The sequence below is a fragment of the Pseudophryne corroboree genome, chromosome 1, assembly GCF_028390025.1.
Source record: "Pseudophryne corroboree isolate aPseCor3 chromosome 1, aPseCor3.hap2, whole genome shotgun sequence".
In the NCBI taxonomy this organism is placed as follows: Eukaryota; Metazoa; Chordata; class Amphibia; order Anura; family Myobatrachidae; genus Pseudophryne; species Pseudophryne corroboree.
The window spans coordinates 963,776,809-963,801,547 of NC_086444.1; the positions used below are offsets into that span (position 1 = coordinate 963,776,809).

The window sequence follows — 24,739 nt, forward strand, 5'->3', positions numbered from 1 at the left end:
CAACGGTTTCTCAAATTTCTTTTTCCTCTGGGAAGGGATTGTGGATTCGCAGGAATATCTGAGCATTTCTGTAATCAGAAAGCAGCGACTTTCTACAAATGTTTATGAATAATTCCAGTGATTTTGTTATTTCCTTCCAGTGATTTGGACCAATAATACCATTGATTAGAACAAATAATTCCTGTGATATTGAGGTGTTTGTGTCGCTTAGCTTAGCCGTCCAGCGACCACAGTGCACCTTTTTTTCTCTTTTCTTTGCATCATGTGCTGTTTGGGGCTAATTTTTTTAAGTGCCATCCTGGAGAACTAGACAGCTGGGGACGTCCCAAAGATACTCCTATGGGCGGGAGTGCTGTCCGAAGTCTGAAGAACGAAACGTCCAAAATTTGCATCTCTAGATGCAAACGTATAAAACTTGTAGAAACGAGTGAACATGTGTGCTGACGACCACATTGCAGCTCTGCACAATTGGGTAGTGGAAGCTTCTCTAGCCGCAGCCAATGAAGCTCCTACTGATCTGGTGGTATGAGCACCTACCCGAAAAGGAACTCTTACCACAAGCAATATATGCCCGTTTGATGGTTAGTCGTATCCATCTGGTCAAGATTTGCTTTGAAGCCTGCCAACTCCTCCTGGGAGCATACAGTACCAACAAAGCATCTGACTTCCTAATAGAAACAGTAGCCTGAACGAATTTACCCCATTAAGGCTCTGACCACATCCAAGGACCTGTACCCCTCGGACAATCCTTGGAAAGAGGGAACCACAATCGGCTGGTTTATGTGGAAACCCGAAACCACCTTTGGTAAAAACTCAGCTTTTGGGGGTCATTCCGAGTTGATTGTAGCTGTGCTAAATTTAGCACAGCTACGATCATTCACACTGACATGCGGGGGGTCGTCCAGCACATGGCTAGTCCGCCCCGCATGTCAGTGCCGGATCCCCAGCAGAAGTGCAAAGGCATCGCACAGCGGCGATGCTTTTGCACTTCAAGGGTAGCTCCCGGCCAGCGCAGCTTTAGCGTGCTGGCCGGGAGCTACTTATCGCTCCCTGGCCCGCAGCGGCTGCGTGTGACGTCATGCAGCCACTGCGGCCCGTCCCCCGTTCGGTCTGGCCACGCCTGTGTTGGCTGGACCGCTTCCACGAAACGGTGGCCAAACGCCGCCGTTACGCCCCCCTCCCGCCCAGCGACCGCCTCTGCCTGTCAATCAGGCAGAGGCGATCGCAGCCCTGCTACGGCCTTCGCCGGCGCAGTAGAGACCCGTTTGCTCGGCTGCGACAAATAGCAGCGAGCGGGTCAGAATGACCTCCTTTGTACGGAGCTCCGCCTTCATGAAAAACGAAGAAAGGACTTTTACATGACAGGGCACCTAACTCTGAGACCCTTCTTGTGGACGCTAAAGCTAGGAGCAGGACTGCCTTCCAACTCATTTAAAATCCGCTCTTTCCAAAAGCTCGAAAACGGGCAATTAAAAAAATTCTAGCACCAAATTTAGATCCCATGGGGCCGTGGGCGGACGAAAAGGTGGTTGTATTCTCAACACACCCTGTAAAAATGTCTGGACTTCCTGCAAAGACGCCAGACGTTGCTGGAAAAGGATAGAGAGGGCTGAGACCTGTAACTTCAAGGATCCCAATCTCAAACCGCCATCCAAACCATTTTGTAGAAACCTCAACAGTCTAGCAAGGCAGAACTCTCTGGGGTTCCAACCCCTAGGCTGGCACCAGTCCATGTTCTTCTTCCAAATTCTGTAGCAATGTGCCGCTGTGACAGGCTTCCTTGCCGCTAACATAGTAGGAATAGCCGATTTCAGGATACCCCTGTCTCTTAGTATCCTGGTCTCAAGAACCACGCCGTCAAACACAGATGGATCAGATCTGGGTGACAACAGGTCCTTTCTCTGCAGCAGTTTCCAAGGATCTTCAGCCAGCAGTCCCCTCAGATCCGTGTACCAACTTCTGCGAGGCCAGTCTGGTGCTATTAAAATCACCCAAGCTCTTTCCAGTTTCACCTATTTCAACACTCTCGGTAACAGGGGAAACAGCGGGAAGATGTACACCAGATCGTATATCCAGGGAATCAGCAGCGCGTCCACTGCCTCTGCTGCTGGATCCCGCGTCCTGGCCACATAACTTGGCAGCTGATGGTTGCTCCGAGAGGCCATTAGGTCTATCTGTAGCAGACCCCACCTTCTTACCACTGCATCAAATACCTGTGGATGTAGACACCACTCTCCTGGATGTACATCTTGACGATTGAGGTAATGTGCTTCCCAATTGTCCACTCCTGGAATGAAGACTGCCAACAGGATTATGTTGCGCTTTTCTGTCCAAGACAGAATCTTTGTGGCAACTTTTAAAGCCATGCGGCTTCCTGTTCCTCCCCGACGGTTTATGTATGCCGTTGCCGTCACATTGTTCGACTGCACTTATGTGCTGAGCCCATACTAGGTCTTCCGCCATAAGAAGTGCATTGTAAATGGCTCTTAGCTCCAGAACATTTATTGGAAGACTGTTCTCTTGTGGTGACCATCTTCCATGAAACTGATTGTTGCCCAGTACTGCTCCCCATCTTCTGAGACTGTCATCTGTAGTCAAAATCTTCCAATCCCAGATTCAAAACCTCTATCCAGCCGCTAGGTTCTTGTGGATCAAGCACCAAATTAACAAGGTCCTGGCCTGGGACGACAAGCAAATCTTTCGGTGGAGAAGTAAATGCATGCCTGCCCCCTGAGCAATCAGAGTCAGCTGAAAAGGTCTGGAATGTATCCTGTCGTATTGGATCACTTCGAAGGAGGCTACCATCTTTCCTAGAAGCCGTACACAAAGATGCAGAGAAACCATCCTTGATGTCTCGAATCTTGAATTCTGGAAGAAACACCTTCAGATGTATCGTTAAAATGAGACCCAGGAATTGAATCCTCTGCGTTGGTTGCAGATTGGACTTTTTTGAAATTCACGATCCAGCCATGTTAAATCAGAAAATCAGAAAATGATGAGTGATCGGAGCGTCTCTGATTAACTGGTCCTGAGAGGGAGCCTTTATGAGAAGGTCATCCAGATACGGCATTATCGCTACCCCTATCTCAATTTCGCTACCATTACTACCATGATCTTCGTGAAGATTCTCATGGCTGATGATAGGCCGAACGGAAAGGCTCTGAATTGGTAATTAGACTTGCCCACTGTAAACCGTAAATAGGCTTGGTGTGGGGTCCAAATTGGGACACGCATCTTTTATGTCCATCGATACCATAAACTCCCTTTGCTCCAGTCCCACAATAACCGACTGTATTGATTCCATCTTGAATCTGTAAACAGGCAGGAATTGATTTAACACCTTTAAATTGAGGATTGGTCTGACGGACCCATCCGGTTTTGGCACTATAAAAAGATTTGAATAAAATCCCGTTCCTGTTTGAGAAGTTGGGACAGGCATAATTACTTCCACCTGAAGTAACTTTTGAATCGCTGTATCTAATGCCCTCGCTCTTTGAGGGCACAAAGGAAGGCCTGTTGTAAAGAACTGACTGTGAGGTTGGTTCAGAAAATCTATTTTGTATCCCTGGGAAATAATATTGTTGATCCAGACTTCCGGTGAGGTTATGGCCCAGGGGTCCTAAACCCTTTCCAATCGTGCCCCCACCTTTGGAGACCTAAGGGTGAGCTGGGAGACAGTCATGACACGGTCTTGTCGGCAGGTTTAGAGTCCTGTTTTCAGGCTGTGGACTGGGAATGGCCTCTGCCTCTGTTTCCACGAGCTTGACCGCCAAAACCTCTTCCTCTAGCACAAAAGGACTTAGACCTAAAAGAGTTGAACACTAGGCCAGAGTAATTTCTTCTGATCGGTGGCGTAGTTCTAGGATACGTGGTAAGCAGAAAAGTAGATTTTCCTGCTGTTGCTTGTGAAATATACTTGTCTAATTCCGGACCAAATAAAGCCTCCCCTACAGAGGGGACTGCCTCCACTGCCTTCTTGGAATCAGAATCCACTTGCCATTCTCTGAGCCACAGAATCCTTCTGGCCGCTATGGCCGAAGCAGAGATGCGTGATGCTATCCTGCTAGCATCCTTTGTAGCTTGGCAAATGTATGTAGCCGAATCACGGATATGCTCCGCTAGTCAAATTATTTCTTCCTGGTTGTTATCCTCCGCTACTGCCTGAACAATTTGACCAGCCCATGCTACAATAGCCTTGTTCACCCAAGCACTAATAATCGTAGGCCTTTGTGATGCTCCGGCAGTCACAAAGATAGATTTTAGTGCCATGTCCAACTTACAATCTGACACATCCTTTAGTGTTTGGTAACGGCAAGATTGTCTTCTTTGACAGTCTAGCTAGGGAAGTGTCCACAATCTGCGGAACCTCCCACTTAAACATGACACCCTTGGGTAGTGGGTAATTAGCCATGAACTTTTTGGGGATCTGGAAGAGTCTATCTGGCTGCTTCCAAGCCTCTCCCATCAGATACTGGGGAGTCTGAGGAATCGGAAAAACTGCTGTTTGCGGTTTCTGAGAGTCAAATAAATCAAAGACTTCAGGTTCCTTAACCTCCTCTTAAGTTCCTGTTTTACAGCTTCAATAAGGGATTCTAACCCCTTGACCTCCGCATCCTCCTCCTGAGGACCGATATCAAGTACCGCCTCTACTGACTTCCCCACCTCCTCTATGAGACCCTCTTCCTCCGACTCTTCCTGCAGAAGAGGGAGGGGTCTATTTACCGCTTTACACGCACTCTTTTCTACCTTTGCGGGGGGAGTAATTCTAATTAGGAATTCCTCCATAGTTTTGGAAAAACCCGCCGCCCATTCTAAATGTTGCTTGCGAGTTTTCGCCATTTCTTTAGAAATATCTGCCAGGGCATTTTCCCATGACCCTGATGGACCACTACTCCCAGGCTGAGCATCCATTCCCAAACATGTGTCGCACACCCCGCTGCTGCCAACGTTAGTGCTCTTTTTTTCCAAATTTTGAGCACACTTAAGTTTTTGTGGTCTTGGTTGGTGCTTTCGACATGATAAAACACCCACACACCAATCAGCAGTACTTTCACCCTATTAGACTAGGAGGAGAAAGACTGTAGTGATATAGGGAGCAATGAAAAAAAAAATCAGGAGTCACACAGCTGGAATTATATTAAAAAATAAGTAAATAAATAAAATATATATATATATTTTTTTTTTTAACCAGCCTGACGTTTACAACCCCCACACCACCAACTGTTGATACAGCTTGATTTGACAGAGTTGAAATATTCTGGTGCTCCTCCTCCGTAGGACCTGTCAGCAGTGTCCCTTGGAAGACAAAATATATAGCCTGTAATCCATAAATTTCAGAAAATCTCCGCAATAGAGCCTATACTAATCTCTTTTCTCTCAGCCAGCGCCAGTATGTATAACCTGTTATGTGACCGCAGTCCCTATGCACTGCACCTTAGTGAAATACTAACATGATATTGCGCTCTATCTGCGCGCCTGAGAGAAAAAAACAAAACTAAAATGTCCAAAACTGAATTTTTACATACACCTCACAGCCCCTGATGCATAACCTATCCGGCTGCTTTTGTGAAGGCTCTGCCTGCCCACTCTGTTAGCCCGTCCTGCACGCCCACAGGGAGCCATGTTACCTCAGAGTATTCCTGTAAAACTACCTGGCTGTCTTCTGCCGCCGTCTGCCTCTGACCCATGACTGTCGCTCAAATCCTCCATCCTGGATCCTTGCGCTGCACTGCCGCTGGGTCGCCGCTTCAGCATTGACCTCAGCGGCTGACTTCAGTAGCTGCGCGCCTGTAAAGCCTGACACTGTACCAGCACTACCACCTGAGGGGAGGGGGGCGGAAAGGAATTAGCCACCTTGCTGCGCGCAATGCTTCTGCTGAGTACTCACTGCTTGATGATCTGCTAAGTGAGATGCTGATCCCTTCCACTGGGATCTTTCTCATAGGCTGGATCGGCCCACTTGTAAAATTAAAGAGGAAAAAACCTTTCATGGAGCAAGAGCTCCTTTCCTGTGCTGCTACCTCCACCACAATTTTTCAAACTGGAGGGATTGGGGGGCGTGAAGGGGGAGGAGCCTGCTGTGCATATTTTTTTTTTTTATACTACATTGTGCTACCTCTGGTCTGCATCCTACACACCCCAGCTGTCTAGTTCTCCAGTGTCCCCTAATGGATGATAGAGAAACATAGCGCCCCCACGTGTCCGTTTGCAAAGACTTCAGACTGAAACAAGCCACCCTCTGAATTAAAACAAATACCCTGGACAAGGGAGCTTTTAATCTCATCAATAAACCCTCTAACATTCCAACTCAAAACCTTAATTTGGGATGTAGACGTTAGAAGCAAATATGCCTGAGGCAGGTGAAACAAAATCCCAGATGAATTGCGGCTCATGCCGGCTTATATGGGCTAATTGGATAGCCCCTGGGGATACAATTACCTGCAGTAAATTACTGAAGGAAATTGGATACCCCCCTTAGAGTGACACTACTTTCTTTCAACAATTGTACCTTTATGCTTTAGTGTCCAAGGCTCCTTTCCCCTTAGTATCCAGTAGAAAATACCAGTGTAGATCATACCACCATACAATCCCAGAGGACCATGGCAGGAAGGTCTAATGTTCCTCACTGAATATAGCTCCTTCCACACCCAAGATTTCTTTAAGTTCTCTTCATACTCTTCGACATTTAGTCCTAGATAATAATAGAAAACGGAATAAGACATATAAAATGTATACATACTAGTTTCTCTGCCCTTATGATATTACACAGATTTATTTTAAATAAGGAGATTTATGGTAAGACTTACCATTGTTAAATCTCTTTCTGCGAGGTACACTGGTTTCCACAGGGAATAACATCGGGGTGTAGAGTTGGATCTTGATCCGAGGCACCAACAGGCTAAAGCTTTGACTGTTCTCAGGATGCACTGCACCACCTCCAGGCACTGGAGCGGTTTTGTTAACCAGTCCAATGCAGTAGCAGGTAAGAGAGACGGTATAATGTTAGTTACATATACCCACATTCTCACGAGAGGAGAAGGGACTTGCGGCTAATGCCATACAAACCCCAAGAAGCTAAGTGCGTCAGGGTGGGCGCCCTGTGGAAACCAGTATACCTCACAGAAAGAGATTTAACAATGGTAAGTCTACCATAAATCTCCTTTTCTGCAGCAGGGTACACTGGTATTCCACAGGGAAAAACATCGGGGATGTCCTAAAGCAGTTCCTCATGGGAGGGGACGCACTGTAGCGGGCACAACAACCCGGCGTCCAAAGGAAGCATCCTGGGAGGCGGAAGTATCAAAGGCATAGAACCTGATGAACGTGTTCACTGAGGACCACGCAGCCACCTTGCACAAATTGTTCAGTGGACCCGCCACGACGAGCCACCCAAGAAGGTCCAACAGAACAAGTAGAATGGGCCTTGATAGCAGCAGGAGCTGGGAGTCCAGCCTACGCATAAGCTTGTGCAATCATTCTAATCCATCAGGCCAAGGTCTGCTTATTCGCAGGCCAGCCACGTCTATGAAAATCAAAAAGTACAAAAAAAAAATCTGATCTCCTGATAGAGGCAGTCCTTTCTACATATATATGGAAAGCCCGTACCACATCCAAAGACCGCTCCTTGGAGGGCAAACCAGGAGAGATAAAGGCCGTAACCACAATCTCTTGGTTAAGGTGGAAAGATGACACCACCTTAGGTAGATAACCAAGGCGAGTTGTAATAACTGCACGGGCACGGTGAAAAATCAGAAAGGGTGGACGACAGGACAAAGCGCCTAAGTCTGACACCCTCCTAGCAGAGGCAATAGCCAACAGAAAAATGATCTTAGACATTTAAGGTCCGCAGACTCAAGAGGTTCAAACAAACAGACTCTTGAAGGGCATTAAGAACAGACAGATCCCATGAAGCCACAGGAGGGACATAGGAAGGCTGAATCTGTAGTACGCCCTGAGTGAATGTATGAACGTCAGGAATAGATACAATTTTTCGCTGAAACCACACCGACAAGGCAGAAATGTGAACCTTGAGGGAGGCCAGGCGAAGTCCTAAATCCAGGCCTTGTTGCAAAAAAAGCCAGAAGTCTGGAAGTCCCAAACTTGTATGCATCATAAGCAGCACATAAGGTGAAGTAGGACTTCCAGACCCTGTAATAAATCCGTGCAGAAGCCGGTTTGCGGGCATTCAACATAGTTTGAATAACCGCCTCAGAAAATCCTTTGGCCCTCAGGAGTGAAGCTTCAAGAGCCACGCCGTCAAAGCCAGTCTTGCCAGGTCCTGGTAAACACAAGGGCCCTGAACGAGGAGGTCTGGGCGTTGAGGAAGTAGAAGAGGACGCTCGATCGAGAGACCCTGTACGTCTGAAAACCAATGCTATCTGGGCCAGGCTGGAGCGACTAGAAGCAATATTCCTCATTCTTGCTTGAACTTCCATAGTACCCTGGGCAGGAGTAACACTGGAGGGAACACGTATGGCAGCCAAAAGTTCCATGGAATTGCCAGTGCGTCCAGGAACGCTGCTTGAGGATCCCTGGTCCTTGCTCCGAAGACCGGAACCTTGTGATTATGTCGAGACGCCATCAGGTCTACATCTGGTAGACCCCACTTGTCCACAAGGAGTTGTAAGACCTCAGGATGAAGACTCCACTCCCCGGCGTGTACGTCCTGACGACTGAGGAAGTCTGCTTCCCAGTTGAGGACTCCCGGAATGAACACTGCCGATATTGCTGGCAGATGGCGTTCCGCCTATCGAAGAATTTTTGACACTTCCATCATTGTCATGCGGCTTCGAGTGCCGCCTTGGTGATTTATGTACGCCACCAAGGTGGCGTTGTCCGACTGTTCTTGAACAGGCCTGTTCTGTATGAAAGACAGGGCCAGTGTCAACACATTGAACACTGGCCGCAATTCCAGAATGTTTAACGGGAGGAGAGATTCCTCCCTGGTCCACCGACCCTGGAGAGATTGTTGCTCCAACACCGCACCACAACCCCGCAGACTGGCATCCGTCGTTAGGAGGACCCAGATGGAGATCCAGAAGGACGACCCCTGCTCAATTGTTGGTCCTGTAGCCACCAACTTAGTCACAGACAAACCTCTGGAGTCAAGGAGATCATTTGAGACCTGATCCGGTGTGGCCAGCAGTCCTACTTGGAAAGGATTAACCTCTGCAGAGGGCGGGAATGAAATTGAGCGTACTCTACCATGTCGAAGGCCGACACCATGAGGCCTAGTACTTGCATCGCAGTGTATAAACACTCTTTGGCGAGAGAGGAAGCATCTGATTCGGCCATGAAGTTTCAGGACCTTCTCTGGAGACGAGAACAAGTGAGTGAGAGAGTGAGTGAGTGAGTGTGTGTGTGTCCAGTAATGCTCTGAGCAGGGACCAGTGAGGATTTCTTCCAGTTGATGAGCCGCCCATGGGCTTGTAGAAATTGGACCGTCCGTTCCAGATGACGGAGGAGAACCTCTGGGGAGTTCACCAGGATCAACAAGTCGCCCAGATACGGCAGGATCCGGATACCCTGACAGCGGAGAAGGGCAGTCATGACCGCCATGACCTTGGTAAAGATCTGAGGAGCCGTGATCAGTCCGAAAGGAAAGGCTTGGAACTGATAATGAAGGTTGCCAATAGCAAACCGTAGATATTGCTGATGCAACATGGCAATAGGTATGTGTAGGTAAGCATCCTGTATGTCCAGGAATACCATATAGTCCTTGAGTTCCAAAGCCAGTACAATAGAGCGCAGTGTTTCTATACGGAATTTGGACACCCTCACAAATTTGTTCAAAGATTTGAGGTTGTGTATAGGCCGGGAGGATCCATTCGGCTTCGGAACTAGAAACAGTGTCGAATAGTATCCCTTGCCTCTCTGAGACAGAGGCACCAGCACTATCACTCCTGTCTCCAGGAGGAATTGGACAGCTAAATGTAGAGTTTGTGCTTTTAATGGATCCGAAGGGATAACAATTGAGCAAAACAGTCGAGGGGGACGTCTCTTGAAAGAGATTGCGTACCCGTGAGAGACCACTTCCTGCACCCAGGCGTCCGAAGTGGTCTTTAACCATACCTGGGTGAACTGCAGAAGTCGGCCTCCCACCCTGGGGTCCCCCAGGGGGAGGCCCGCCCCGTCATGCAGCAGGCTTGTCCGCTTTGGAAGTAGGCTGATGGACGGCCTAAGAACGTTTAGGTTTGGGCTTAGAGGATTTGGAAGTGCGAGCCTTTCTCGGGTACGCATGACCCTTTGCTTTACCTGGAGGTCGAAAGGAACGAAAAGTAGTACTCTTAGCCTTTGGAGCCGAAGGATTAGTACTTGGGAGAAACGCAGTCTTGGCCGACGCCAAGTCGGTCACAATCTTGTTCAGATCATCCCCAAATAGTATATCTCCCCTAAAAGGGAGCACCTTCAAGGTCTTCTTATAGTCCAGGTCCACCGTCCAGGACTGTAACCACAGAATCCGGCGAGCCAGGATAGAAGTAGTAGATGCCTTGGCCGCCATAATGCCTGCATCAGAGGCCGCCTCCTGAATATAGTTTGCCTGTGGTAATATATATTATCTGGCAGTGTCAGAAAAATTCAGAGGTAGCTTTTCCTCAATTGCTTGAACCCATGCTTCAATGCCTTTTGAAGCCCAAAAGACTGCCATAGTGGGTATATGTACAGCACCTGTAAGAGTGTAACTAGACTTCAAGCAACCCTCCACACGCTTAACCGTTGGTTCCTTCAAAGAGCCGACGGTGGTGACAGGCAGAGTAGATGACACCGCAAGACTGGCTACATGTGAGTCCACTGGTGGCAGGGTTTCCCACTTGTTACTCAACTCCGCAGAGATAGGATAACGGGCTAGCATCCTTTTAGACAGGGAAAATTTCTTTCCTGGAGAAGACCAGGATTCCTGACGTATGTCAATTAAATGGTCAGAATGTGGTAAGACTAATTTAGTAACCATCTGACGTTTGAACTTATCGGGTTTCTTACACATATCAGGAGGGTCAATCTCTTCATCAATCTGAAGAATCAGCTTGATAGCCTCCACTAGGTCAGGAACAACCTGTGTTGTAGAATCTTCATCAGAAGCAGCAGTATCAGCATCTGATGGATCAGTATATTCCCCATCAGAATCGGAAGAATCATCCGAAATATTAGTGGATTGTGAGGAAGAAATGACCCGCTTACATGACCCTTTGGTCCCAGTAGGGCGAGGGTTAGATTTTTGTTTAACCAAGGACTGATTTAATTGCTGTAACTGGGTTGACAGAGTATCCGCCCATGGTGCATTAACTACAGGGGCAATATGTGGCTGTAATGGCACAGGAGGTCCCACAGGGGGCGTAAGTCGTATTACAAGCGTAGTCAGCATATTTGAAAATGCAGCCCAAGGTGGATCCTGATTTGCCACAGGTGCTGCAGGCTGACTAGGGGGAGCAGAACACCGAGTTCCTGAACCCTCAGCAGAAATCTTTTCCTCAGGTAAATCCGTGGCGCCAGCACTGCATCAGCAGAAGTCTGCGGATTTCCTGCCATGCGTAGCAGACATTATTGGGAATGTAGCCTTAGGGCGTATCAGTACAATATAGCCAGACAAACACAATACCTTGCAAAAAAAACCTAAGCTATGTGACCACAATTGCAGAGCACAAACAGAGGATTTAAGTGGTAGGAAGTGACTGAAACACAGAGTGAAAAATACAAAACAGTATATCCTGTGGAACACTATATGGTATATGAGAACCTGACGCACTTAGACCCCCAGAGCACAGAATATAGTGATAGCAATAGGTATGATACACAGAATAGAAACCACACAGCAGCTATAGGCACACACAGTCACAGGTACAATGCAGAAATTATTACATATAACCAACTGCACTGGACTAGTAATACTACATATAGATATGTATGTATACAGATATAACAATGCACAGTAAACACTGGATGTATATCACAGCATACTTGTACTAACTATTCATATAGAGGTGCGCTTGTTCTTAACTAACGCTGTCTAAACAACATGTAGAATACTTAAGTGTCCTGTAAATGCACAGCGCTGATGAGGCAGGCGGTTTAACAAAGGAGACAGTGCCCAGCAGTCCCAGGATCAACGCAGCTATGTGAAATGGCGCCCAAACGCTGACAGGGAGTGAGGGAGAGAGAGAGCTGGGGGTGGGGCTACAGGTCAGTGCCTTATCCCCTCTTCTGGACTTCACCACCGGGTACTATGGAGCCTATAATAAACGGATTTTAGTAATCCGACCTGTGCTCCCTGCCCTGGTGGATATAATGGGGTCCCTGCACGGCCACAGTGTCTCCTGGGAGAGCGACCGGATCGCGATTTCGGCGGATCCCACCTGGGGGACCCTCTTACCTCCTCCCTGAAGTGCGGCCACGTGATCCAGAAGAGCAGCAGCAGTGATGTGTGCGTGATGACTGAAACGCCTCCGTTGCAAGTACCCGGCAACCAGGGCGCAGGAGTATGCAGCGCCGCTGGGGGAGTTGATGGAGCCGCAGCACAGAATGTCAGCATGACATACACAGCATCTAGTGCCTGTGCTGCAGCCCTTGAAGTCTTCTTTCTTCTTAAAAAGCTCTTATTAGGGCTGCCTAGCGCAGCGCCCCCTGTTGGTGACCTGCACTGCAGGCACCAACTTACAAACTGAGCTCCAGTGCCTGGAGGCGGGGCTATAGAGGAGGCGGTGCAGTGCATCCTGGGAACAGTCAAAGCTTTAGCCTGTTGGTGCCTTGGATCAAGATCCAACTCTACACCCCGATGTTATTCCCTGTGGAATACCAGTGTACCCCACTGCAGAAAAAAGGATTTTTAAATACCCCAAATGTACAGGTGGCTGTACGGCGTACCGGTAAGAAATTCCCAGCCGGGCCATGCACCATACCTGCATCCCGCTGGCTGCTGTGTGAGGGGAGGAGAGCGAAGCACAGAGCCTCTCCTGCTCCTCAATTCTCTGTGATATCCGGTCTCCGGCGGCGGGGTGAATATCAATAAGGCATCGGTTTCCTAGCCAATCAGAGCTCGCGGACCGGCAGCCACGGCTCCTGATTCGCTAATGAACCAGCGCCTCATTTGAGATACCCGCCGCCGGAGAGGAGCCCGGACTTCAGGAGCATTGAGGGACAGTAGAGGCGCTGCGCTCCCCTCCCCTCACATAGCAGCAACAGACTGAGGCAGTGGTTGGGGGGGGGGGGGGGGGCACTCTGGGGCAATGTATATCTGGCACTGTGGGGGGCATTTGTGTATCTGGCACTACTGGGGTCATATGTGTATCTGCCCCCCCCCATGTGTATCACACCCCCATTTTCATTGGCCACGCCCCATGTGGCATTTGGTCACACCCATTTTTTGGTGCACACAGTACCTATAAGACATTTTTTCTACTTGCACCACTGGGTGTAGTGTAATGGTTTCCAGTATTGTAGTGAAATTGTATTGCATGGTTCAGCCCAAGAAATGTGATCCAATTAGAAGGTGGAACAAATAACAGCACAAAAATTGAAGCTCATTTTACCATTCACTTCAAAAGGGGTTTCTCCCATTCTCTATGATGCACTGGTTTAGATCATTATAAAGGGATCTAGTGTACAGTAGCATTTGCAGGGAAAGACATGGATTGTATCAAGCTAGCACAGTATGTAAGATATACAGGACTGCGTCTCCTATGCATTAATATGGCCAGGGTCTAGGGTTCTGTTGTAGAAGCTTCCACTATAGTAACCACAACATACGTGATGAGCTTTGGGTGCTCAGGTACTGAGAACTATGGTACCACGCACAGCACTAGGGGGGTAATTCTGAGTTGATCGCAGCAGGAACTTTGTTAGCAGTTGGGCAAAACCATGTGCACTGCAGGGGGAACAGATATAATATGTGCAGAGAGAGATAGGTGCATGTTCACTCTACTCTACATAGATAAAATCCATCTCTTTTTAATACTATTTTAAAAGGCCAGATATTAATATGGAATCATTACAAGACACACAATAAAGTTAACATTAAGAAAAATAACATTGCAAATGGCAGCAGGAAATAACATTACAATTTATTGGACATCAGACTAAACAAACAAACATACACTAACTCTTTATACCTTTAGTATTTGACTGGAGGTTTTCATCTGTAAGCTGTTTAAAGATGGATTCTGCTGCCAGCATACCACTCTTCATTGCCGTGTGCGTCCCTTTTATTTTTGGTACATTCAAGAAGCCAGGGCTGCACCCAATCAAAAGGCCACCAGGGAATGCAAGCTTTGGCAAAGACTGGCGGGGGGAGAAAAATAGGATTTTAATACCTACCGGTAAATCCTTTTCTCGTAGTCCATAAGGGATATTGGGGACACATTAGTATGATGGGGTCCAAAGGAGCCAGCGCACTTTAAATTTCTTCCACTGGGTGTGCTGGCTCCTCCCCTCTATGCCCCCTCCCACAGGCAGTTATAGGTAAAACAGTGCCCGAAGGAGAAAGGACACTCGAGAGAAGGATCATTGGCAACAAAAACAATGGTGAGATTTGTACAATAGCACACCAACAACACAAACAAGACTAGCAACGGCTGGCAACAAAACAGCAACAGCTGAACAGGTAAGACCAGCAACAGCTGGCAACCAAACAGCAACAGGAACCAAGAGATAACCTGCAAAAAAGTCATCGCACTGAGGCTGGCGCCCAATATCCCTTATGGACTACAAGAAAAGGATTTACCTGTAGGTATTAAAATCCTATTTTTTCTAGCATCCATAAGTGATATTGGGGACACATTAGTACGATGGGGATGTCCCAAAGCTTCCAGAACGTGTGGAGACACCTGCAGCAGCGCCTGCCCAAACTGGGTATCCTCTTTGGCCAGGGTATCAAAACCGTAGAATTTCACAAAAGTGTTCTTCCCCGACCAGGTAGCAGCTCGGCACAGTTGCAGGGCCGGGACTCCATGAGCAGCCGCCCAGGAAGACCCCACTGATCTTGTAGAGTGGGCCTTCAGAGATTGTGGAACAGGCAAGGCTGCCGACAAATAGGATTGTTGGATAGTGAGCCGAAGCCAACGAGCAATGGACTGCTTGGAAGCAGGACAACCTTTTTTCTGCGCATCATAGAGCACGAACAAGGAATCTGTCTTTCTGATCCGAGCCGTTCTCTTGACATAGATCTTTAAGGCTCTCACCGCATCCAATGCTTCCGAAGGAGCAGAAGCGCCAGAACTGGACAGAATTACAATAAGTTGATTCAAATGGAATGCGGAGACGACTTTCGGCAGGAACTGCTGCCTAGTCCTGAGCTCCGCTCTGTCGTCGTAAAAGACCAAATACGGACTTTTACATGATAAGGCACCTAATTCTGAGACACGTCTAGCAGAGGCCAGGGCCAGTAACATCACCATCTTCCATGTGAGGTACTTGTCTTCTACCGTCATCAGGAGGTTCAAACCAGGAGGACTGGAGAAAATTCAACACACATTCAAATCCCAAGGTGCCGTGGGCGGCACAAACGGAGGTTGTATGTGAAGCACCCCTTGCAAGAAGGTCTGAACTTCTGGCAACACTGCCAATTTCTTCTGGAAGAAAATCGAGAGGGCTGAAATCTGAACCTTATTGGAACCCAGGCTTAATCCCTTATCCACCGAAGCTTGCAGAAAACGTCCCAAGTGGAACTCCACAGGCGGATACGAGCATTCCTCGCATCAAGAGACAGATCTTCTCCAGATATGATGATAGTGTTTTGACGTCACAGGTTTCCTGGCTTGAACCATGGTAGCAATGACCTTCTTGGAAAGGCCCTTGTGAGCTAGGCTGTTCCGCTCAATCTCCATGCCGTCAAAAACGAAGTCACCGTAAGTCTGGGTAGACTAATGGTCCCTGCTGAAGAAGATCCCTTCTTAGTGACAGTGGCCAAGGTTCTTCTACGGACATGCCCAGAAGATCCGTGTACCAAGTTCGCCGGGGCCAATCAGGATTTCCTGAACCTCTTGGTGTCTGATCCTCTTTAGTACACGTGGGATCAACGGAATTAGATGAAATAGGTAGACCAGCCGATACGGCTAAGGCGACGTCAGTGCATCCACTGCGCTCGCCTGAGGGTTGCTGGTTCGCGAGCAATAGTAGCAAAGCTTCTTGTTGAAGCGAGACGCCATAATGTTGATTTGTGGGCAACCCCACCGGTCGTTGAGTTGTTCGAACACCTGAAGGTGTAGTCCCCACTCCCCTGGGTGGAGATCATGACGACTCAGGAAGTCCGCTTCCCAGTTGTCCACTCCTGGAATGAAGATTGCGGACAGTGCTCTTGCATTTCTTTCTGCCCAGAGGAGTATTTTTGACACCTCTCGCATGCAGGCCCTGCTTTTTATCCCTCCTTGTCGATTGATGTACGCCACTGCCGTGGTCTGAACCTGGATCGCATGATCCCTGAGTAGAGGAGAAGCCTGAATCAGAGCACTGTAGATTGCCCAAAGTTCCAGAATGTTGATCGGAAGTAGGGCTTCTTGGGCAGACCACCTGCCCTGGAACTGAGCCCTTTGGGTGACAGCACCCCATCTTCTCAGACTCGCATCCGTTGTGAGGAGAATCCAATCCTGAATCCCGAAACTTCGACCTTCCAGCAAGTTTGAGGACTGCAGCCACCACAGGAGGGAAATCCTGGCCTGAGGCGAGAGACGTATAATCCGATGCATCTGAAGATGTGATCCGGACCACTTGCTCAGGAGTTCCAATTGAAATGTTCTGGCATGGAACCTTCCGTACTGGATCGCCTCATATGAGGCTACCATCTTTCCTAACAGTCGTATACAAAGATGGATGGAGATCTGATTCGGCCTTAGAACCGCTCAGATCATCTCCTGAAGCGTCCTTGCCTTGTCCTCTGGAAGGAATACCTTCTGAGCCACCGTATCCAAAAACATTCCCGCTGAGTTGGCTCCAAGTGAGACTTCTGCAAATTTAGAATCCACCCATGATATGACAGAAGTTGAATAGTGTGGTTGATAATGAGCAATATATGCTCCCTGGATCTCGCCTTTATCAAGAGATTCTCTAGGTAAGGGACGATATTGACCCCCTGGACTCGGAGCTGAAATATCATTTCCGCCATCACCTTCGTGAAGACCCTCGAAGCCATGGACAGGCCGAAGGGCAGAGCCTGGAACCGGTAGTGGTCGTTCAACAGGGCAAACTGCAGGTAAGCCTGGTGAGATGGCCAAATCGGGATATGGAGATAAGCATCCTTTATATCCAGCGAAACCATGAACTCCTGTTCTTCCAGACCTGAAATCACTGCTAGCAAGGATTCCATCTTGAACTTGAAGACCTTTAGGTAAGGGTTCAAGGATTTGAGATTCAAAATGGGTCTTACCGAACCGTCCGGCTTTGGTACCACAAACAGGTTGGAGTAGTAAACCGCTCCCTGTTGTTGAAGTGGCACTGGAACAATGACATGGGACTGGACCAACTTCAGGATGGCCTGTTGCAGCGTAACTCGCGTATCCTCCAAAACTGGTAAGCTTGATTCGAAAAAAATCGGTGGGGAGGAGCACTGTCGAACTCCAGCTTGTAGCCCTGAGAAATTAGCTCTTTTACCCAGGCATCCTGGCAGGAGCTTTCCCAGATGCGGTTGAAGTGACACAACCGAGCTCCCACCTTGAGATTCCCTCAGGGTGGGTGGGGGGGGGGCACACCATCATGCCGAGGCCTCGGTGGAAGCAGAGCTGGTGCTTTGTTCCTGAGAACCTGCAGTGGCTGGTTTTCTTGTCTTGCCTCTGGTGCCTCTTGCAAAATTTGAGGCGCCTCTGGTTCTTGACCAAAACCTAGCGTTCCGAAAGGACTGTAAAGACGGCCCGGGTAGGAGCACATGGCCGGTGGGGCCCCAGAAGGGAGAAACCTGGATTTCCCCGCAGTAGCTTTCGAAATCCACATATCCAACTCGCCCCCGAATAGCCACTCTCCTGAAATAAAAAGAAACTCTAAACTGCGCTTAGAATCCGCGTCCGCTACCCACTGACGCAGCCACAAAGCTCTGCGCGCAGACAATGCCATGGCAGTAGTCCTTGCATTAATAACACTTGTCTCCTTGATAGATTCACACAGGACGCATGCAGTATCCTGAATGTGTTTTATCAGCGTAATCATATTCATTAGAGACATATCCCCTGCAAGGCCCCCTTGAATCTGACCCGCCCATGTGTGAATGGCATTTGTCATCCAGCAACCCGCTATTACAGGTCTTTGTGATACAACAGCTGCTGCGTAAATAGATTTTAATGCAGTCTCTATTTTCCTATCCCCAGGATCCTTTAAGGCAGAGGTGCCAGGGACTGGTAATACCACCTTTATAGACAGGCGTGAGACCGATGCGTCCACAGCGGGAGGGTTTTCCCATATCTTCCCGCCTTCTGGGGTAAATGGGAAAGTGTTTAGAAAGCGTCTTGTCACCTGGAACTTTTTATCAGGGTTTTGCCAGGCAATCTTAAACATGTTATCTAGTTCCTTTGAATCAGGAAAGGTGACACTAACCCGTTTCTGTGAGGAGAAGAAGAACGACTGCTGTACTGCAGAGTCTTCCGGTGGGTTTTAACACATCCCTAATATCAAGTATGAGGGGTTCAATCCCCTGTGCCGGAGATGGATCCTCTGTAATAGGTTCCAGCTCCCTCCCCTGCTCCTGTCCTTCTTCATCAGATTCCGAGAGTAAGTCAGGCAACCCACGCTTATGTGGCCCTGAGCTAGGGAGAGGGGTCTGTTTGTCATCTGTTTTTTCAGCCAGGTCTGCTACAGCTGGTGTCTTTTGACTATTTGCAGACAGCTGAGAGGACATGTCCACCATCATGGATTTTATCGAAACTAACCAGGATGGCTCCTGAACCTCCTACCCCCCCAGACTCCCCACTACGTTGAGAGGACTGGCTACATTGATTACATGTGGTTTGTAAATCAGCCACGGAGCAGGAGAATTTGGTCTGACACACCGTGCATAATGTTTTTTTTTACCATGGTTATATGAGACAACGTTTCACACACACAAAGTCAAGTATATTGCAAGCCTGCCCAGACTGGTATGTGTACAGGAGACCCAGAGAGTGAGGACCAGCACACCAAGCCTAGCAGACTCCGTAAGACTGCAGGCTGTATAAATACACTGAAGCTCTGTGTAAATACCGGAGCTTACTGCTGTCATTAGACAGCAATTTTAATATAATCTAGCAGCTCTCCCCCTTTCTAACAGCCCTGTACTGGATTCCCAGTGAAATAGTGTCCCTGGAGGAGCTCTGTGACTTACTGATGCTGCTGGAAGCAGAGGAAGGCGCCAGTAAGCAGCTGTTCCCGATCTGTGTTAGCTCCACCTCCTTATGGCGCCGGAGCTATGTTTATTTATACTGGCTAAAGTCTCCTTATGGTGCCAAACGTAGTACGAGTACCTGTTTCCACCAAAACAAATGCCAGTGTACACAGGGGGGCTATGGGATCCCTCCATGGAGAGTCCGTATGCCCCCCTGCGATCGCGCCGCACCCTGGAACCAGCGGATACCCCTTGTGGGGTCCCCGGCTTCTGTTAGGTGTGTGCGGCGTACTGCTGTTGTGAGCGCTAAGGCACAGTGCCCGCGGTACATCAACCTCTCAGGCCGGTGGTCCTGCAGCGGAGAAGCTGCTCTGACACCTTACAGAGGCCGGTGACCGCCTCCCCCAAATCCCTCGGTGCAGGTGTACTGTTGCCCAAACAGCATACCGAAAAAAACTAAAGTTTAAAATTAACTGAAGAAAAATGCTTTAGAGCTCCAGAGTGTGCATCCTCTCCTGAGGGCACATTTTTCTAAACTGTCTGGTGGGAGCGGGCATAGAGGGGAGGAGACAGCACACCAATTTGAAGAAATTTAAAGTGCACCAGCTCTTCTGGACCCCATCTATACCGCATCGTACTCAGTGACCCCAGTATCCCTTATGAATGCTAGAGAATCTTGTTTCTTCCGCTATGTCAACATCGTCTTTGATTAGGACGCCCAACTTGCCTTTTAAGGGGCCTATATTCTCTTTCTTTAATCTTTTGCTGTTGACGCATTTAAAAAACTTTTTGGGGTTTGATTTACTTTCCTTTGCTATTAGCTTTTCAGTTTCTATTTTAGACGCTCCGATTTCTTTTTTTGCATATTTTGTTACAAGCCTTATAGTACTGGAATAACTCTGCCTTCCCGACTGATTTATACTTTTTGAATGCTCGCCTCTTTTTGGCCATTAGTTTCTTAATCTTTTTGTTAAGCCACATTGGTTTGGAATTATTACTCCTTCGTTTGCTGCCCATGGGAATGAATTTACGAGTATAACTAGTGAGCAACGTTTTTAATACATCCCATTTCTCTGTGGCAGTCTTGCCTTGAAACAAAATATCCCAGTCAATGTCCCTTAAAGCTTCCCTAATCATGGCAAAGTTGGCTTTGTTGAACCTATAATAGGGCTGTTTGTAAAAACTGATATTGAATGTGATCATATTGTGGTCGCTGTTTCCCATGGGTTCCCCTACTGTAATATTCTATATCAATTCCCCATTGTTTGTTAGTACCAGGTTTAAGATTGCATCATACATAGTAGGTTCCTCGATTAATTGAAGTAGTGATCATTTAGTGTGTTTAAGAACCTATTAACCCTAGCAGTATCACATGAATCGTTTGTCCAATTAAGCTCTGGATAGTTATAATCACCCAACACTATTAGGTCTCCTAATCCGGACGCTTTTTTTTATTTATTTTTATTTGCTTTAGTAACAATTCCTCATTAGACACATTATCAGGCGGCTTGTAGTATATCCCTTAGTAGCTTTTTAGTTCTCTTACCCACCGCATGCAATTTCTACCCATTAAAACTCCACAGTATTAACAGTCCCATCGTGAATGTCATCCTTTATATCAGGTTTTAGAAAAGGATTTACATAAAGACATACCCCTCCACCCCATTTGTTTATTCTGTCTATCCTGAACAGTGCATAACCCTCCAGATTAGCTGTCCAATCACGAGTTTCGTCCCACCAAGTTTGAGTAATACCTATAATATCATACTGTTTGTTTGCTGCAAGGACTTCTAGTTTACCCCTTTTCCCTGTAAGGTTTCTAGCGTTTACATCCGTACAATTAAGATAAGTATTCCCTCTTGTGCTAGGAATATTTTCTTTATGCGTTATTGGTAATCTGTAATCATAGTTAATTCGTGTTTTGGTAATACCCTTTCTGGCTGCTCTTTCCCTCCCCCCTTATCCACCCCCATTCAGCTCACTACTTCCCACCTTATTATTCTCATTGCTTGACCCGTAGTTTCTAGCTAAACCTTCCACCCAGGCACAAAGTTTAAAATCTCCTCCAACCTTTTAACCCTCCTTTCCCCCAGCACTGCTGCCCCCTCCTCATTCAGGTGCAATCCATCGCGACAAAAAAGATGGCGCCTGACTGAGAAGTCCGCCCAGTGTTCCAGGAACGCAAACTCCTCTTTCCTACACCAGTCTGTTAATGGTTGAATAAACTATGCCTTTATGACTTAGAAATTAGCAAGAAGAAAAGGATGTGCAAATTGGTGCTATGCTAAAAAGGTAGATGTTTGTTTTCATCTTCTAAATATAAAAATTATAGCTAGAGCCTGACTGTTTTATAAAGGCCACTGTGCTGAGTGTTCAGGTATAAAGGGGTTCTCCACTTTTAGCAAATTCTACTGTATTCAGGCAGATATTTGCTGTACACAGCTGTATCCACACAACAGGTCTGGGACAACAGAAACAGACAAATCTGCTGGGGCAATGGAAGGCCAGTCTCTATAAAGTATTTGCTTACCATCATAGAATGCTCTTTTCAACAGTCAGTGATGGAAGACAGAGCAGACTAAGGGCCTGATGCACCGATTGACACAACTGCAATTCCACCGGGATTTGTACAGAGATGCCCACTGGTGACGTGTCAGATCCACTGCTTGTGTATGAAGATGAAACCATCGTATGTACAATGGTCGATAATCGACCTCTTGATCATCCCTTTGGTCGCAAAACATGGGCGTCAGAAAATAAGACACCATATCCATTTTAATGGCTTACAGGATCACAGTCAAACTGTGACACACCGCCAAAATGGTCACGAAACGCGTCTGTTTCAGTGACCTCCCACCCCCCGTTATAGTCTGCAAATGCCGACTGTCAATCACTTTGCAAATAAAGCCACGCTGCACCACCATTACAAGAACATTATGGCACAAACAAAAAAAAGTGACTTAAGTGGCCCCACAACACCACTTAAGTCACATAGTAAAAATCTGCCCGTAAAAATAATTTTAGTGTGGTTGCCCATATAGCACGTGACATGGAGAAGGAGAGACGTGATAGCATTACATACAGCATCTCTCAGAGCTCAGGAAAGAACCAGAGAGGATACCTTTGCTGCATTACACGCTATTACAGATAAACTACTTTAACCAGCAAATGCCTGCTACCTGCTGAAGTCAAAACACCCATATTTCTTGTGGTTAAGTGTGAGGGGTATGCTAACACACAATCTTCAGGATCAGAGTTTACAGGCTAAGGAAATGCACTGATATATCATATCCATGTAGGTCACATGTGATAGCAAATTAGGGAAGAACTGCAGTTACCTGGAAACCACCTTCATTAAGAGCACGCGCTCCATAAGCAATTCGTGTCCCACCTTCCAAGGTAGGGATCACTGAGGGATGATGTTTCCACCTCTGAAATTCTCTGAAAGGGTTTATGTATGGGTTCTGGTAATCCAACCCAACCTGCAACAAAACCAGATTATAATGTGGTTACTACGGGAGGCTGGCATTTGTGAGAAGTCTTATGTATACAACTATCAAAGAAGCTATGATATAGGCAAAGTAAATGGATAAATATGCAGATATGGATATTCTATAGAATAAACAATATTCCTATACACATTATTATTTTATAAGGAACTGATAATACAGGACTAATGGGCCCTACACACTGGGCGATAATACTGAAAGATATGAACGAGATACTGTTCATATCTTTTAGTGTGGAGGCACCAGCGATGAACGATGCGCGGCCCCACACTCGTTGCTGGTGCCCCGTCGCTTGTGCATGCAGGCCAATATGGACAATCTCGTCCATTATTTGCCTGCACTGCTATGGAGCCGGGTGACGGGGGGAGTAAAGAAACTTCACTCCCCGGGCGCCGAGTCGCACGTCAGCCGTATCCGCCGTCTGGCAGCTCAGCGGCAGATCTGCCAGTGTGTAGGGCCCATAAGACTAAACTGTACTTTTTTTTCTAATAAACCTTTAATATATTTTTTCATAAATGCAAATTAGCATTAGACTTTACGTACAGACATCTCTCACAATTTGCATTTTTTTCTATGTCAAATCCATTGAAAGACTATTGTAAAGTATTAAGCAAGATAAAAATGCTTACCACAAAACCAAGTGCTACAAGTGGTTCGCCCTCGTTAAGGTGATAAAGGAATGACCCACCATACGTGTGTCTGTCCAATGGCCAGCCCACTGTATGTTCAACAAGACCTGGAACCCATTTCTTCTCATCAACAAGCCACAGCTAAAAGACAAATGTTAAAAGGAAGGTCAACCTTCATCCAGACCAGGTCACTCTATTACATACACCTTTGTATTACTGCCCCCAGAGCAACCAGACTTCTTGTGGCATGGATTCAAAGTGCTGGAGAAATTCTTTTTAGTCCCAAACTGGCTCACTTTCGTACACTTATTGTAACCGATCATTAACCTATTTATTGACTTAATGAGTCCTACACAATAGTACAGTAAGGAGTATTGCTGTGCACGTCCAGCACAGGACTGACATTTTATACTTCTGCAAAAAGCAAGAAGGGACGATGGTCTGATCCGGAACACCTGAAAGCCTCTCTTTGTCCGTCCGGCAAGCAGAGATGGGGACGGGCCATGATGCCAGGAGCCCGTAAGACATGACATGTCATGCACAGACTGGAATGCCATGGCCGTTTTACAGCCTCAGTCCATCCCTGTACACAGCGATTACCTCTTTTAGCCCGATAGCATAAGTCTGGGGTTCACAGTTCTCTCTGAGATTTAACGTCTTGTACAACTGTTTTGCAAGATGCCCATGGCAGCCCTCTCCAAAAATGGTCACTTTGGCATGCAGCTCCAGACCTCGTTCAAATGTTGGCTATAGGAATGAGACAAAGATGGCAGGTAAGGTCTCCGATTTGTCATGTAGCAAAAGAAGGGCCAATAATCACAGTTACCAACAGAAATTTTAACCTATATAGTATTATCCATTAAGTTTTCCTGTTATAAAAATAAATAAATTATATATATATATATATATATATATATATATATATATATATATATATATATATATATATATATATATATATATATATATATATATATATATTTTTTCATTATTTTCTGTTACTAGCATTGTACTGCTCTTTCGTGGTATCCGGACTCCAGGTCGACAGCACAAAGGTCGACACACCTTAGGTCGACATGGACAAAAAGGTCGACATGGACAAGGTCGACATGGACAAAAGGTCGACATGAGTTTTTCACGATTTTTCTCTTTTTTTGAACCTTTTCATACTTAACGATCCACGTGGACTACGATTGGAACGGTAAAGTGTGCCGAGCGAAGGCACCATGCCCGAAGCATGGCGAGCGAAGCGAGCCATGCGAGGGGACGCGGTGCACTAATTGGGGTTCCCGGTCACTCTACGAAGAAAACGACACACAAAAAAAAACCCA

At 47.1% G+C, this 24,739-nt stretch overlaps 1 protein-coding gene across 1 annotated transcript in view; it reads right to left on the bottom strand.

The window, feature by feature from the left end:
• Positions 1-24,739, bottom strand: part of ETFDH (electron transfer flavoprotein dehydrogenase) — a 56,013-nt gene that overhangs the window by 13,116 nt on the left and 18,158 nt on the right. Inside the window, exons 7-11 of the mRNA XM_063920472.1 lie at positions 24,009-24,155; positions 23,409-23,549; positions 22,609-22,752; positions 14,103-14,271; positions 6,509-6,691 (exon numbers count right to left, since the gene is read on the bottom strand). Of these exons, the coding sequence (XP_063776542.1) occupies positions 6,509-6,691; positions 14,103-14,271; positions 22,609-22,752; positions 23,409-23,549; positions 24,009-24,155 (784 nt within the window). The remainder of the gene's footprint in view (positions 1-6,508; positions 6,692-14,102; positions 14,272-22,608; positions 22,753-23,408; positions 23,550-24,008; positions 24,156-24,739) is intronic.